A 15,235-nucleotide genomic window follows, 5' to 3' on the forward strand; every position below is an offset into this window, starting at 1 on the left:
ATGCAGTCAATTACAGCAGTGCAATAACACCAGGAGGGCAACTGGTAAATTTGATGTTTGGTGGGATTATTTTTTTTTCCCTTTAAGAGAACTCTACTATATCTTTACACAAAGCTGAAGACAAACTGCTATTAAATAATATACCACTAAGTACCAGCCTTTTCTTAAGCAGAAAGTTTCATTCCCTGCTTGAGGACAATCTTGAAGCAAGTAAGAGTGCAGAAATAAGCTTCTCTGAAATAATTTTAAATGCATGTAAAGTTTATTGCTTTTCATCTGTCTCAGAATTAAGACAGCTAACCAGAATGAGAGAGAGAGGAGAGAGAAACTGAATGGTGTTCAAACATTTTGTTACCGATTCACATGGGGAAATAAAGACAAAAGCATGAGGTCCCCTGAAGTCCTTAAGAAACTTTTCATACCTGTCAGCCAAAGGAACACTGTAACAAACCACTGACAATTTAAGTCCCAGCCAGAAGTTATACTCAGATAATTTGTATCTCTAACAGTAACAATGAAGCTATTCTTAACTCTTAACCTACCACAGTAGATAAATCACTTGGGTACCTTTCTTCTTCCCTTCCCCATGTAACTTAGCAAAGCCTCTAGCTGCATTGGTGAAACTAATCAGACTTCAACATCTGACTCTCTGCACAGTCAAAGCCAAGCTGCAATGTCAGATATCTTTGGCAAACGGCTGAAGGAATGAATGTTATATGATATAAAGTAAAAACAGGTAAAATACACTTTACATGGAACTTGACCTCAAAATGTTTTCTTTTAGCTTTTATAAGAATATGGAATATCTACTGGGTTGTCATGCAGCTGCATTATTTATTAATTTATTCTGAATGTGAATTTTAAGTTCTACTAAAAAAAATTCACTCTGTTCATGAAAATGATCTGGAATTACCAAGACTGTTGATTTTGTAAAGTCATATACGTAAGGAGAAGCAGAGGACAATAAAGACTGCTGTGCTCTATTCTTCCTATAAGTGAACAGTTCTAAGTTAACTTCTAACTCCTTTAACCAATTGCCTTTAATCTGCAAAACAAAAAAAGGAAAATTCTTCTCCCAGTCAGTGTTTCTGCAGCCTTTGGTAAGCATAAGCCCTCTCTCAGGAGGATTAATTACCTCAGTTGTACATGCATCTCTGCAGCTCCCAACTGCAGAGCTAACGCAAGCTTCGGCCCACGTCACACCACTGCAAGTCACAGCTGTGCACACACTCCCTCTAAAGCCACTTCGGGACCTCTGCTCTATGAAGTACTACACATCTGGTCTGTTTATTTAATCCCAATGTTGCTTAATCTTCCTGAGAAACTACCCAATGACAGTTTATGAAAGATGAGGTTCCACCACTTAGCAGAGTCTGTGTTTCAACTTTGCATGTTTTCCCTTTTCCACTGCTGGTTTTCACCTGTTCTTTTGTCATAATTTCACTACGAGCACACAGCAAACTCCAGTGAGTGTTAAAATTACACCCCCCACCTCCAGTTTTGCTAATCAGCTTGAGAACTAGTAAATTATGAACACAAACCCACAGCTGAATCCAAGGTCTTCTACACCCATAAGCCTGTTTTGGTTTTTTTACATGGGAGAAAATATGGAATCTAATCTATTTAAAGCTCCTCCCCTTGGCAGTGGAAAGCACGCTGTGGCACTAGTGTACTGCCTGCATCAGTGACATACCTGTAATGCCAGTATTTACTGGAGACCTTAATGAAATTTGTGTTACTACAATTGTTGTCATACTGTGCGTTGGGGGATCACCTCAGTGTGCCTCCAGCGTCCTTCCCTCCCCCATTCTCATCCACTTCTCCAAAATTTGAACAATGTTTACACAGCCTCTTCTCCAGCAGCAAGGAAGGGGATGGATTCAGGCTAAGGATGCCTTTTGCAGTGCTGAAGCAAAGCGCTGTGTGATACAGGAGGGCAGCCACTGATCCCAGGAGGAATAATCCTAAATAGAGAGCCAGAGGAAGAGAGAATACTGCTCCCTACCTAGTCATAAGATTAATTCTGAGGTCAAAAATGCTCCCAAATATAATTGCAAGTACTTGACAATACAAAAAAGTAACCTGGGAGATCGAAATATTGCTCACTAGTGCAAGTCAGCGTATGTGCTGTTAGTGACACAGCAGGATCCCAGAACAGACTCCCGCCTGAGGCACACAAAACCTCATCACACTTCCCATGAGAAAATAGGAAAGACAGAACCTTAGGTCAAATACAAAACTGCACCTTGAAGTGATCTAAGTCATGCTGCTGCTGCAAGGGGTGATTCGATACTTTTCTTCCCTTCCTAAATTCCCTCCTGGTCATGTATTTGGGACTCTTCCTTTATTCTAGCACTTGTGTTCAGCCAGGCCCAGAGAAGAACAGCAGTGCTGGCATGAAAAGCAGAAGTAGGATTTTTACACCCAGAGGTGTTCGGGCCAGGAAGAACAGGACACTCCCTTCACAACAGTGTGGGTGAAGCCAACAGTGAATCCACACCCATACAGACAAGTCACATCTACTACACATCAGCTTGTCCACAGCTCATCTGTGCATGCTCTTATCCCACAGTGGGGAAGCCATTTGAATGTTTTTCCTCCACAGCTGAGAAAGAATAGTTAAAATGAGGTGGTTTTTTTTAGCCGAGGTTTTAACACAAGGTCAGACATAAGACACAGTAAAACTCAGCCCATATTAGTGTCCAACTGTAAAAACTGAAATAAGCACGGAAACAAGGCTGATACAATAGGTTCCTAGCATCCAACCCAGAGAAGTAAACCAACAGTGAAAACATTACAAATCCAAAGGCTTTTTTTTCCTTCTGATAAACCAGATGCAATAAATGAGTAAACAACAAGTCACATATATTTCCCACCAGAACCAGTTATCTTTGACATAGGCCATTTGTGCTGTATCAGAACCACAAAAGCACCTTTGTTATGTTCCTTCTGTTCAGGGAGAGCAACACAGACACAAAAAGTCTGTCTGACATTTTCAAGAAGAAAAGGTCAGCAGGCTGATTATTCATAACAGGACTGCCACTTTTTCAGCTACCTATTTAGTTTGGTTTATTTACTTTATCCCATCAAATAATATAAATAGGTAACAGGAAAACTGGGGGGGGGGGCAGGAATTTCAAGTTGCTCTCCCATTTTCTCTCTAGCAAAAATTTTTATTAGGCAAGATGGCATTGGATCCAGCTGGCAATTCTTACATCTCTGCATCTTGAACAAAACAGATAATTTCACATTTATAACATCCCATCTTCACTTGTGCTTTGTAAAAATCAGCCTGTTGTCAGGACCTAATGAAGCAAAGAAACAGCTGGATTGAAAAGCTATTTGCAATCTGAAAATACAAACTGATGGTATTCAAAAGAGCAGCTGGCTAAAGAAATTGGTTTGTTCCCTGCACATTTCTCTCCAGTCTTCCATGAAACCCAATAAAGCCAATAAAACATAATTCCTACCCATTCAGATTGCTATGAAAAATGGGATAATATCCTAATGGGAGGCCAATGATTCACAGTGTAAGATGAACTGTGGCCAGCAGGTTGAGGGAGGTGATTCTCCTCTACTCTGCTCTGCTCTCCTGAGACCCCACCTGCAGTGCTGTGTCCAGCTCTGGGGCTCCCAACAGAAGGAGGACATGGACCTGCTCGAGTGGGTCCAGAGGAGGGCCCAGAAGATGATCAGGGGGCTGGAGAACCTCCCTTACAAGGACAGGCTGAGAGAGTTGGGGTTGTTCAGCCTGGAGAAGAGAAGGCTCTGGGGAGACCTTACAGCAGCCTTCCAGTACTTAAAGGGGGCTACAGGAAAGCTGGGGAGGGTCTCTTTATCAGGGAGTGTAGGGACAGGACAAAGGGTAATCATTTTAAACTGAAAGAGGGCAGATTCAGATTAGAAAGAAATTCTTTACTGTGAGGGTGGTGAGACACTGGCACAGGTTGCCCAAAGGGGTTGTGAATGGCCCCTCCCTGGCAGTGTTCAAGGCCAGGTTGGACGGGGCTTTGAGCAACCTGGTCTAATGGAAGGTGTCCCTGCCCATGGCAGGGGGTTGGAACTAGATGATTTTTAAGGTGCCTTCCAACCCAAACCATTGTGTGATTCTATGAGTTAAAGCAAACTGGCCAGCAGTAAGAGATGGATCACTGCCTAGAGCCAAAAGCCATCAAAAGCAAATAATTGAAAGCCATGAACAAAAAAAAAGTTATTTTAACAGTACAGTAACCAGAAATTGATGAAGTCTAAAATGCAGCAGGTACCTGTTAGTTGCATTTGGACCTGAAGAAAATACCAGGGCTTTGTGACAATACAACTTTACATACATCAACACATCCCAAAGCAGAGACCCTTGTCCATGGCATGGACAAGAATCACATACCATGTCTCCTCCTAACCCTGCCTGAAGACTTCCCAGAAAGTTTTGAAAGAAGTGCTGGTGTTCAGCCGACAGGTCCCAGACTATCTCTGAGAAGTGAGCTTTGTGAACCAAAGCCTGGGCCACTGCTGAGACCCATGCCTCTGGCTTCTCTCAGTTCAAGTTGGCCTCACTGTAGAAGTCTTTTTCTCTCAAACTTTTCAATTCTTTTTGAAATGAAAAAGATTTTTCAAGGCTTCATCCTTGCTCCAGGTCATGCGGGAGCCTTTCACCAGGATCACTGCTAAAGAGTAAGGCAAGTTTTAATTCTGTAAATGCCTATTCTCCTATCTGACATCCTAAAAGCTATGAAGTAAATGTAGCAAGCATGTTGAAGAAAGGTTTTATCCCTGGGTACAAGCAGTAGGAGAAAATAAAACAAGCCACCTGCTCCTTATGTCTGCTTTAAGGCAACAGGAGAGTTGATACAGAATATGCCCCATCTCCAAACACATAATATTGCAGTCTTAAATATGTTCCTATTTGCTCTTTTTATTATCTAGAGAGGAACATGTAAGTTAAAAAAAATGGCCTGCTGGAATTTGCCAAAAGCTAAAGCATCTCAGTTTGTCAAAATTAAATTTGAAAAACCTCAAAGAATATCCAAAACGCAATGAACATGAGCTCATCACATACAAATGGAAACTAGCAAATGATGCAGCAAAAAAGATATCACAAGTATCAGAATGTACTATGGCTGCTACAGTGGATATTTTATTAATAATTAACATTAAAATATCTAAGAATCCAAAGTAAATGAACACTGGAAAAAACAGCTATGATTTTATATCCTGTAGTTTTGAATGAATTATGTACTCTTCTGGGTTAAAAATGGTGTTTTGCGGGCTCTGCCTTAAAACGCTCCCCACGTCCCTGTGTTTCAGAGGAAGCAAGGGGTTTGTTTCAGGCATGGGTTAGTCACATCCCCAAAATTCCAAGGGGCTTTTTCAGTGTAAAGGAAATTCTCACACGCAGCAACACAACAGAAACAAGAACATGTGCTTTCAGATTTTTGAAATAACACTGTGCTAATTTAAGGAGAAAGAAAGGAGGAGGACACAAGACAGCTCATACACTCAAGCCCAGCTTCCCCCAGATAAGCCACTTTTTGGAAAGAAAATAAACAATACTAGAGAGATCCAAGACAGCTTCCTTAAGTACTCTGTGTATCTGCATGATACACTTATCTCATTTTTCCATTTACTACTTTCTTTTTAGGAAAGATTTTCTCCTGGAGACATCAGCTGCTTCTATAGTTCCATATTTGGATTGATTAAATAATAAGTAAGGCTGACTAAAGCTAAGTTTTCAGTTGAATGAGTAAGCTTCAAATAATTTCTTTCTTAGAGAAACTGGTAGACTTCATTGTCTTTTAATTTTGATTACACACTGAAATGGTATCTGTGTTCACAGAATAAACAAGATCCATTGCATTCATGCCTATTATAGGGAGATTTAAGTGTTTCAAATGTATCACTCTGAAAGGTTTAAGTTGCATTGTAAGTAAAAGTTGCATTTCAAGTGATCTTTCCTGAAAAGACTTAAATCAAAAGCACCCCCTCATATAGCTAAAAGGAAAATCTGACTCCTCATAACTATAAAATGTGTTATTTTACATAAGACAGATACAGTTGAAGAACAATGGCTCAAGGTTTAGATTTTTTTAAAATTTGTGATTTAAAAGGTGTTCATGCACGACAACTATTTTGGACACATCACATGCTTAAACACATGCAAAAGATGGAAAACAAATTTTAATTAGAGCAATCTTCTATTCTACCTTTCTAAAACTTTAATTGCAGGGAAGGGCAAAGGCAGCTAACTAAAGATTTTTTTTTTTAATGGTAATATTACTTCTGCATTATGTTTTGACCATGTAATTTAACGCACAGCATTCTCCTAGGAAAAGGCATAAGGTAGAAGACACAACTTCAAGTAAGTGAACTTGTTTCAGAGTCTGAAATCTCTGGTCAAATATTATCTAGAAACTATGGTATAGCTCGGGACTTTCCACAGGACCTGGACTTGAAACACTTCTTCAGTCACATTAAGTCCCTGAAGTACTATGGGGATCACTGAAACTCTTGAGACTGAGGGCCTTATATTAATATAAATAAACAAAAACAGTGTACATTTATTTCTTGTAGCAATACATGCCAACTGCATCAAAACAAGCAAGCAGAAAGTCTGTCAAACTAGCAGCCTGGCCTTATGCAAAGCCACGTCATAGCAAACACACTTTTTTGCTTGGGTTTTGGGGTTTTTTTTACTGTACCAAAAGTACTGGTCGTCTCTGGTGATACTACCTCCTTCGCTGGCTTCTCAAGTGGTACCAGTGGTTTGGGATATCTGGATGCTACAAAGAGTTTTCAAAAGCAAGAGAGCAATAAGTCATTATTCCAGTTGATACTGGAGTATCCGCCAGCAAGGAAAGAGCCTTTATAAGCCCTAAGATGATTGAACTTCTCTAGCTCTTACACCGATTCTACCTGAATGTTTGCAGGCTCTCCTCTGCAAAAACATACAGCAAAGTTTCTGCTTTTAAGCAGAGAACTCAGATTAGAACCCCCTTTAAATTACACAAACAAGTAAAACTTCAGAATATAGAAGAAAACCAAACCACAATAGCAAAACCAACATGAATTTCAGAAAACAGTACCTTGCTGAATGTGGTTGAAAGGCAGACAGTTACGGTGACATTTGACATTTTCAGAGAACAGTTTCAGGATAGTTTTACCATGCGTGACCAAGCACTAACTTTCTTGTTTACGACATTAAATCTCAGCCCCTTCTAATACTCAGTAATATACACATGGCCCTGTCCCAAAGTACTATCTATATTAGCACGAACAGAATAAGCCTCACAAATGGAGTTTAAAGCAGAAAAAGAGAATTACCAAATCTATTCAAAGTTAAAACTTTATGAAAATTTTTCTATATAGTTAACATTTCCATAAAATACTATGTGTGTATTGAGATGACAACACAATGAAAAATTCAAATTCCCCAAGCTACCTAAATTTGCAGTTTTATTGTTACTTAAAAAAGGAAGTCTGAATAAATCATATGCATCCAGTTGAAATAAAGCTTAAACATGAAGGAGCACTGCAATAAAGACATGCAATGTCTGACTGACTAATGAAACACAGTAAGTGCTAGAACGAACAATGGAAATAGAGATCTTCTACTGCCCAAGAGTGGACTTTTTTGTTCATTTTTTGGAGTTTTGTATGTAACTACTGTGAGCAGAGTGAGAAACCAGCTGCCCCCAGCCAGGCTCCATCCCAGCTCCCTGAAGAGGTGAGAAGGCAGAGCCCTGCTCTTCAGCATCAAGGCCTGGGAAAGCCGCAGCAGGTTTATGCAGCGAGTATTCCAGATATAGAAGCACATGACAGCTAAAGGGCTGAGTACAGCGTATGATTTCTCCCTCTCTTCACTAAGGCTTCGGAAAATAGTGTCAGAGAAACTAGAAAAAGATATAACTCACATGCCTCACTTCCCCCCCCCCCCCCCCCGCCCCATGGCAGAATAGCATCAATTTCAAATAAATGGCTAGGATTTATTACTGGCATAAACTGACATTTAGGGTGAGAAGTCTTTTATAATAGTTTACTTTAGCCTGTTTAATAAAATACTTTGCATTACACAGATGACCACTATCTGAATATAGAACAGTTCCATCTGTAGATGTTAAAGAAATCAATCAGTAGAGTCTGTGTAGCACTCCTCCTTCTGCACTCTTGCCTTCATGAGAGGACTCCACGATTTGGGGAAGAGGGAGGATTTTTTAAAAAGTTTCAGAAGCAAAAGGAGAAGTAGCACAAAGAGAAGTAGCACATGTTTCCATCTGAAATACAATACTCCTTTCACCACTGAGTATTTTTGACTCAGCAGTGACATTAGCAGTAGTCCTGGTGTATGCTGTGATAGTTTAAGAACACAAAGGGACTGCATGCAGGCAGGCAGGCAAGAGTTTACCAGCTGGACAGGGCACTTCAAACTTGTGAATTAGATGCTTGCCAGCAGCCTGCCAGAAGACCTTTTCCTAGAATAGCAACCAAACATTGGAGTTAAATACAATTTCTTGACCTAGGTCACAGCAAGGGAGAGGTAGATGATCCTTCTCCACACACGGCTCAGAGTTAACCTGCATACGTTGGGCCTGTAGAGGAGAGGGGGATAGAGAGCGTCCCCCACCAGGTGCCATCGTACCCGCCAAAGCACACCAGCAAGACTGTTCCCTCTTCTCCCAGCTCAGCAGGCTGGGCAGTCCTCGCAAGAAACCTCACACTTGCACTGTGAAATCACTCTTCAAACAAGACAAGTGCTTCCAGAAGGATCAAATTATGCTTTGTTGTGTTAATACAGATTAAGTTCTAACAAAAAGAAGTACTAAAATCTGAGTGGTTCTAAACCACCGTGGCAGATGAACCGGTTTGTTCATATTAGCAAGAAGCCTCTGACTCATGCAGCAAAGGGAATCTTTTTCGTAGATCACATTTGGAGCATCTAAAAACCTCAGTAAAACCCATTTGTTTTTGATAACATTTGCAGTCTTCTGAATTAAATTTTCTTTTTAAAGTTGTGGAAGTAGAGGCACCTAGGCTCCCTAAGCTATTCCAGTCACATTCCCTAAGCTATTCCAGTAAACAGGAGAGTTCATAAATTTAACACCAGATCATAAACCAGAGATGCTTCTTCTGACACCAAAGTAAGACTTCACCCAACAATGGCTAAAAGCTTGCCCCAGCTGTCAGCCCTATTGAACACATACAAGTGGTGCCCTTTACCCACACACTTTTTTTTAAACAAAGACAAGATGCAGTAACTTGAAATTATAAACATTTTTCTATCTGAATGCACCAGTTTGGTCAGATTATTTATTAAACTATGTATGGTATGACATACCAGTGCCTTCAAACAGAGTCTAGCTAGAGACTGCATTTTCCAAGACCTGCAAATTAAACCAACAAAACTAGCTGTCAAAACTGCATTGCTACTGGATTTTTGCGTGTTTTCCAGTTAATACACAACCTCAACAGGCAGAGAAACAAGCAATTACACTCCAGAAGGCCTTTTATTTAGTGATCGCACCACAAAAGCCTTCCATTTAAGATATAAAATGCAAGTTAGTGCTTCAAGGAATTGTGTTCAATGTACATACATTACATATTTAAAAGAATATGTATTATATTATATACAAAGATATATATTGCACATATATTTTATGTATATGTACACAAAGATGGGAAAACAGCAATTGTTTTCCCACCTTTGCAAAAAAAGATGGGAAAACAATGGATTCTGTCACTATCAAGACCTGAGATTTCTTAGAGACCCCAGAGAGCCATCATGTTAATATTATTAATGCAAAATGGTTACATCTGGGCTCAAGAATATTTTAACCCAGCACAGATAAGAACAACAGTACCCTTAGAAGAAATAGATTCAGCAGACATGCTAAGTTTAGTATTTCTTATCTAAGCAAGTAAAACCCTTAAGTATTTTTCCACCTTGTTATCATGCTTGCTGCACTGCTCTGAAGTGCTTTCATGAATCATTTCTTATCATACATTGGAAACTAAAGGTAGAAAACCTGAATATTAGCTCCTTAAAGAAGTTACATCTTTTCTAATACCTCTCTTCTATAATGGAAAATTGCTACAGAATATCAGATGCATGAAATCATTCTCCATGTTGCCAATAAGATTTTTACACTTTCACCTAGCCCATGCAAGAAAGGAGCAACAGGAAGAAGGATTTGACTATCTGTTGCCAACAAAACTAAGCCTTGATTATGGGGCACCACTTCCACAAACAGGAAAGCAGAACTATTACATTTCAAATGAATTGGCCTACTTGCTACTTCAGTGGTGCTGTAACTATGAGAAAGAAAAATACAAAATATTTGTATTCAAGTCCACACACATCATCTGCATCTGGTGTGGCTGACATGCTTACAAGAAAGACAAGTGGAAACTTAAAAACCTTGTTTCAGACCTCTTACTGGGAAAATGTGAGACCTTATTCATGTTTCCAAGATTGGAAAGGGGGGGGGAAAAAATACTTTAATGAAGAAGAAAAACTAAATCCAGATGAGAAGGTCCTGCAGCTGTCTTCAAAAAGAGCAACTTAGTGATGTTTGACTAAGTTTTGAGATAATAATATACAGATCATAGTCTAAATCAGGTCAGTTCTCAAAATATCTTCGAGAACAATCCATCAAGATCCAGTTTCATCGCCTTCCCCCCAGCTTCCCCTGTGCAAAACCCATCTATTACTTTCAACTCAGGCTCCCAGCTTCACAGCCATCCTTTATCACAAACTCACAGATAGAGCTGTCTTCTGACTGATGCACTAAAACAAACAGAAGAATCTCTGTGTTTATTAATAAGCTCAACTGTTTAAACTGACTGCCAGCACTCAGCATCTGGAAGCTCTAAGAGTCCAGACATAAATATCCAAGTAAGACAGGTGACAAGGTGATGGCAGAAACACATTCACAAACCTCTCCCCACCTACAGCTTCTTGAACTACAGCGCAAACAGAGGTGTTAAGTTTCAAAAACGCTTCAGAGACTCACCTAACTTACAGGTCAACAGCTACGACTCACCTACCTGAGGACCGTCCTTCAGCGTAGCAGCCGCAGCAAAGGATGGGTTTCCCTGTAGCCTCTGCCATTAGCGGAGGCCACAGATAGTGTGTCCTGTCATATTTCGCGCTAGGGCAATTAGTTGATGGAACTGCATCCTTCTGGTGGTAGGCCTGGGAATGGGCTGAGGAACAGGCCCCATTTGGTTCTTGATGTGCCCAGGTCTCCCCATATTGCTGACAGCTTCCCCTAGCTGATATGGGGTCTGTTAGGGCACAGAAGAGGTAGTGAAGGAAGAAGGTCAAAACTTAACCCAATAAGGACTGTGTTAAGAAGGGTATGGACTAAGACCTCCCTTTCCATATAGAAGTATGAAAAGATCACAGGCACAAAACAAGCTTAAGCAAAGTGGCAAAACTGCATAGGCATTTCATGATTGAGGAGAGACTGATTTTCCAGACTCAAACAGGACACAGAATTTACTCAGCAGGTAGACAAGCAAATTTGACAGCTGCATTTGGATCACTTTCATTGGAAATCAACACAAGAGTAAAACTAGTGACCTCATCTAAAGAATCAGCTACTGGGAGCTACAGCATGCTGCCACCAAATGAGAAGATTGAGAAGAAACGCAACATCTCCAAACCCACTTTGTCTTGATTAAGCTTATCAGTTGTAAAAATCAAAAGTGAAACTAGTAGATTGGAAAAAATACTTGGAAAGCAGGGCACAAGCACCTCTCACCCCCCCCATCTGCTACTCACAATCACAACCCGTGTACCTAGTTAGATCACTCCTACACAGTCACCACTTCAACAGCAGGAAAGAGCAAACATACAAAATATTATCTAACTATAATAAAGCATGTGAAGTACAGAATATTGACATCTAGCCTAGAAATCATATCATTTTCTTTCCAGTGCAGCTGTTCTATTCACTTTGTCTTCTGGCACTCCTTGGTGTTGAGAGTGATGATACATATCCAACACCCCTCAAGAGCCTGGCTCTACATTCACTGCCTTTCTTCACGTAAAATCTGAATTCTGTTGCTATTAACCCCCTACAGAAAATAGCTATGGGCAATCCACCCCACCCAGGGACTTCTGGCATTACCGTTTCCTTCCTCAGCCCTGAGCAGCTGGCACACACGCACACCAGAGAGGATCCAGTGCTATGGTGCAGGCACCTAATAGAAGCAGAGCACCTATTTTATCAGTGTTGGATGGTTTCTGTGCCACATTTCCTCTCTTGTTCACATGATTTTAGTTCTCTAGAATATCAGGGAACATACTCAAGGTATGCACTGCGATTTTACATTGGGTTTTTTTTTTCCTCTAATTCTTATTTAACAGACTTACTAGAAGCCCTTCTTGATTATGATTTTTCTTTCTTCACAACACATGTAGAAATATAATTTCTTAAAGAGTTAAAAGCTGACAGCCATTATCATGCTGCAGCAAAAAAAAAAAAAAAAAAAATGAATGGAGCTGGCTAAAGGAAAAGGTTATTTTCAAAAAAGTCTTGTCAAGCTACTAGATGGGCAGATGAAGAATCTGACCCCAAGGACCAAGGTCTGAGGGCATTACAACACTTTGTGGAGCCCTCACCTGTGAGGCTATTAAGCCCAGAACTGAGGTTTTGTTGAAATGATCTCTCCAGTGAGATTAATGCTCAGAGTTTCAGGCACAAGTGAGTTGCAATTTCCACTAGTGAGATAAATTTGCAGTTTACTAATAAGATCCCATGCAGTAAAGTCTCTAAACTCAAACTAATGCTTTTGTTACTGTCTTCTAAATCCTGAATCATCAGAAAGTCACAGTATTTTATAGAAATAGACTTTGATATTATAGCTAACAGCAACTGAGCAACAAGACATTAAATAGGGCCATCTGTTGAATTATCTCTGTATAAACCTTGAGACATTATACTGAAATGCATTTTAAAGTCTCATTTTGATGTCCAGCGCATGATCCTCCAGGTACTCAAAAGCACTGTGAGCAGCCCAGTTTCATCTGAGCAGTAACTGCCGAGATCAAAACTCATACAAAAACCTCATGGCAAGAACCCTTCAGAAGCCTGGAAGGATTTATTTAGGAAAAGTATTAGTTGTTAGTATTCAAAAGTTAGTGTCAACTTACAGCTGAAAGCACACTTCCCACTATGTTGGGAAACAATTACAACCGATGCATGCTCTGTAAAACAGCAGCGCTGCTCCTAAAATGAACCGTTTGAGTGAACTGCTCTTGCTCTGACTAGAAACACTAGTGTTTATATTGCAAGTGTGCTTTAAACAAAACGGAGGAGGTACCTGAAAAGGTTCAGTCTCTTCCTGAACACAGCACTCTCACAGCTGACCCCTGGACCTTTTCTCTGCCCACAAGATTTCTTACAGACATGTACAGAAGAGCCACAAGGCACAGAAATGTCCTTTCCAAGGGCACGCTACTATCAAAGTCACAAAGAGGCCTAGATCAAATGCACACTGATCTCTTAAGTACCTGCTATCATCTTCATTGCTACAGGGACTGTAAATTACAGCTAAGCATCAGAACCAGAAATATCGACGTTGTAATTAAGATTTGGTTTTGTCAGGCTTTGATTTAAGGAAAAGTGTCAGGCTGGCAAGAACGGTTGGATCACACAAAAAAAAAAAATCACCGTGAACTATTTTAATTGGTATTGCATAGCACTAAATTCAAAGATACGTCTATAAACCTCCCCAGCACACACACACCTTCCCGCATAAGAACCAACACTTCCAAGAAGCAATGCCAGCAGGCAGGCAGGTCTCTGTGCGGGGAAGTGTAATTCATGAATGAGCTCCCAGAGTAACAGCAGCCCGGCGTCTCTTAAGAGGTCTGAAATCAATTTACTGCTGCACGAGTGTCAAGAGGGTTTTATGAGCGAGACACTTTCCTACTCCCGCTCCGAAAAATGGCCACCGCGCCTCCCTGAAACTCCTCGGGAGATGACAAACACACCGAGGATTTGGCAAGGGGGGTCGTTTTAAGTTCTGAAGGTGCTGCAGACGCTTCTAGAAACTAAATTTCAGGTTGTGTGTCTCATTTACACCCGACTACGCTAAAAGGCACTGGCGCACGCCTCTGGATGCCTTGTCCTGCTGGAGTTTCCTACTCGCCCGGCCGCCCGAAGGAGTCGCTTGGGCGAGGGCGGGAGGACCCGCCGCAGCCAACGCCGAACTTCGGGGGCTCGGTCCCTGCACCGGCCCGGCCCTCCCCGCCCCCGCCCGCCGCCGCAGGGCCGCCCCCGCCCGCCCTCGGCGCGGGGGGGAGGGAGGCGGCGGGTGCCGGCCCTCAGGCCGCCGGGCCGGGGTCTGAGGGAGCCGCCGCTCACCTTGGGCGATGGCGATGGACTCGAAGCGGTGCAGCTCCCGCAGCAGGCAGCTCCGCTCGGTGGAGTGCAGGCTGTAGATGAAGTCGCGGGCCCCCTGCGCCGTATTCAGCGCCTCCATCGGCTCCTTCTTGGGGTGGGTGCCCAGCGCCCGCCCGGGCGGCGGCGACGACCCCCGCGGGAGGAGCAGCCCCTCGGCGCCGCCGCGCAGGCTGCCCAGGCGGCGGCGGCAGCAGCAGCGCGGCGGGCCACGGAGCGAGCCCAGGCAGGAGGAGGGGGCAGCGGCGGCGGGACCCCCCGGCCGCCCCAGCAGCAGCAGCGCCGCCCGGCCGAGCCACGCCGACATGGGGCAGGGGAAGGGCGCGGCGCTGGGGCCGCCAGAAACGCCCGCCGCGGAGTCCCCGGGCCGCGCTCCACGCGGCTGCTTCCCCGGGCCGGGGAATCCGCACCCAGGCACCGCCCCGCGGCCGCTCCCGCCAGCGGCGGCGGCGCCGCGCCCCGCCCCGCGCTCCGCTCCGCGCCCCTCGGCTCCGCGCCGCGCCGCGCCGCTCGGGCCGCCTCAGCCGCTGGCGCCCATGGCCCCGCGCCGGCGGCAGGGCGGGGCGCGGGGCGGCCGGCGCGGGGCGGCTCCGCGCAGGCGCGGGGCGGTGGCGGGCGCTGGCGCGGCCTCCGGCCCCCCCAGGGCGCCCCCTCCGGGCGCGCGGCCTCAGGCGCCTCAGGGCACGGGGGGAGCGGTGTGAGGGCGTAGGTTGGGGGAACGGTGGGGGTTCAGCACAGCCCCGGCGCCTGGCAAAGCCCCTTCCCAAACTCCGAACTGTTATTCAGAGCCGTTATTAAGGTACCTGTAAGACCTGTACCTGGACTTCTCAGTA

The 15,235-nt window shown here is 43.3% G+C and overlaps 1 protein-coding gene across 5 annotated transcripts in view; it reads right to left on the reverse strand.

Annotated features, from left to right (window-relative positions):
- Positions 1-14,901, reverse strand: part of TMEM65 (transmembrane protein 65) — a 34,922-nt gene extending 20,021 nt beyond the window's left edge. For 2 of the 5 annotated variants that reach the window (XM_074887512.1, XM_074887532.1), the window contains exons 1-3: positions 14,367-14,901; positions 11,038-11,277; positions 6,696-6,776 (exon numbers count right to left, since the gene is read on the reverse strand). In XM_074887512.1, the coding sequence (XP_074743613.1) occupies positions 6,696-6,776; positions 11,038-11,277; positions 14,367-14,709 (664 nt within the window). In that variant the 5' untranslated portion in view covers positions 14,710-14,901. The remainder of the gene's footprint in view (positions 1-6,695; positions 6,777-11,037; positions 11,278-14,366) is intronic. The other 3 variants (XM_074887540.1, XM_074887523.1, XM_074887551.1) reach the window with 3 other exon arrangements.
- Between the last annotated feature and the right edge of the window lie 334 nt (positions 14,902-15,235).

Source organism: Strix uralensis, chromosome 1 (genome assembly GCF_047716275.1).
Source record: "Strix uralensis isolate ZFMK-TIS-50842 chromosome 1, bStrUra1, whole genome shotgun sequence".
Lineage (NCBI taxonomy): Eukaryota > Metazoa > Chordata > Aves > Strigiformes > Strigidae > Strix > Strix uralensis.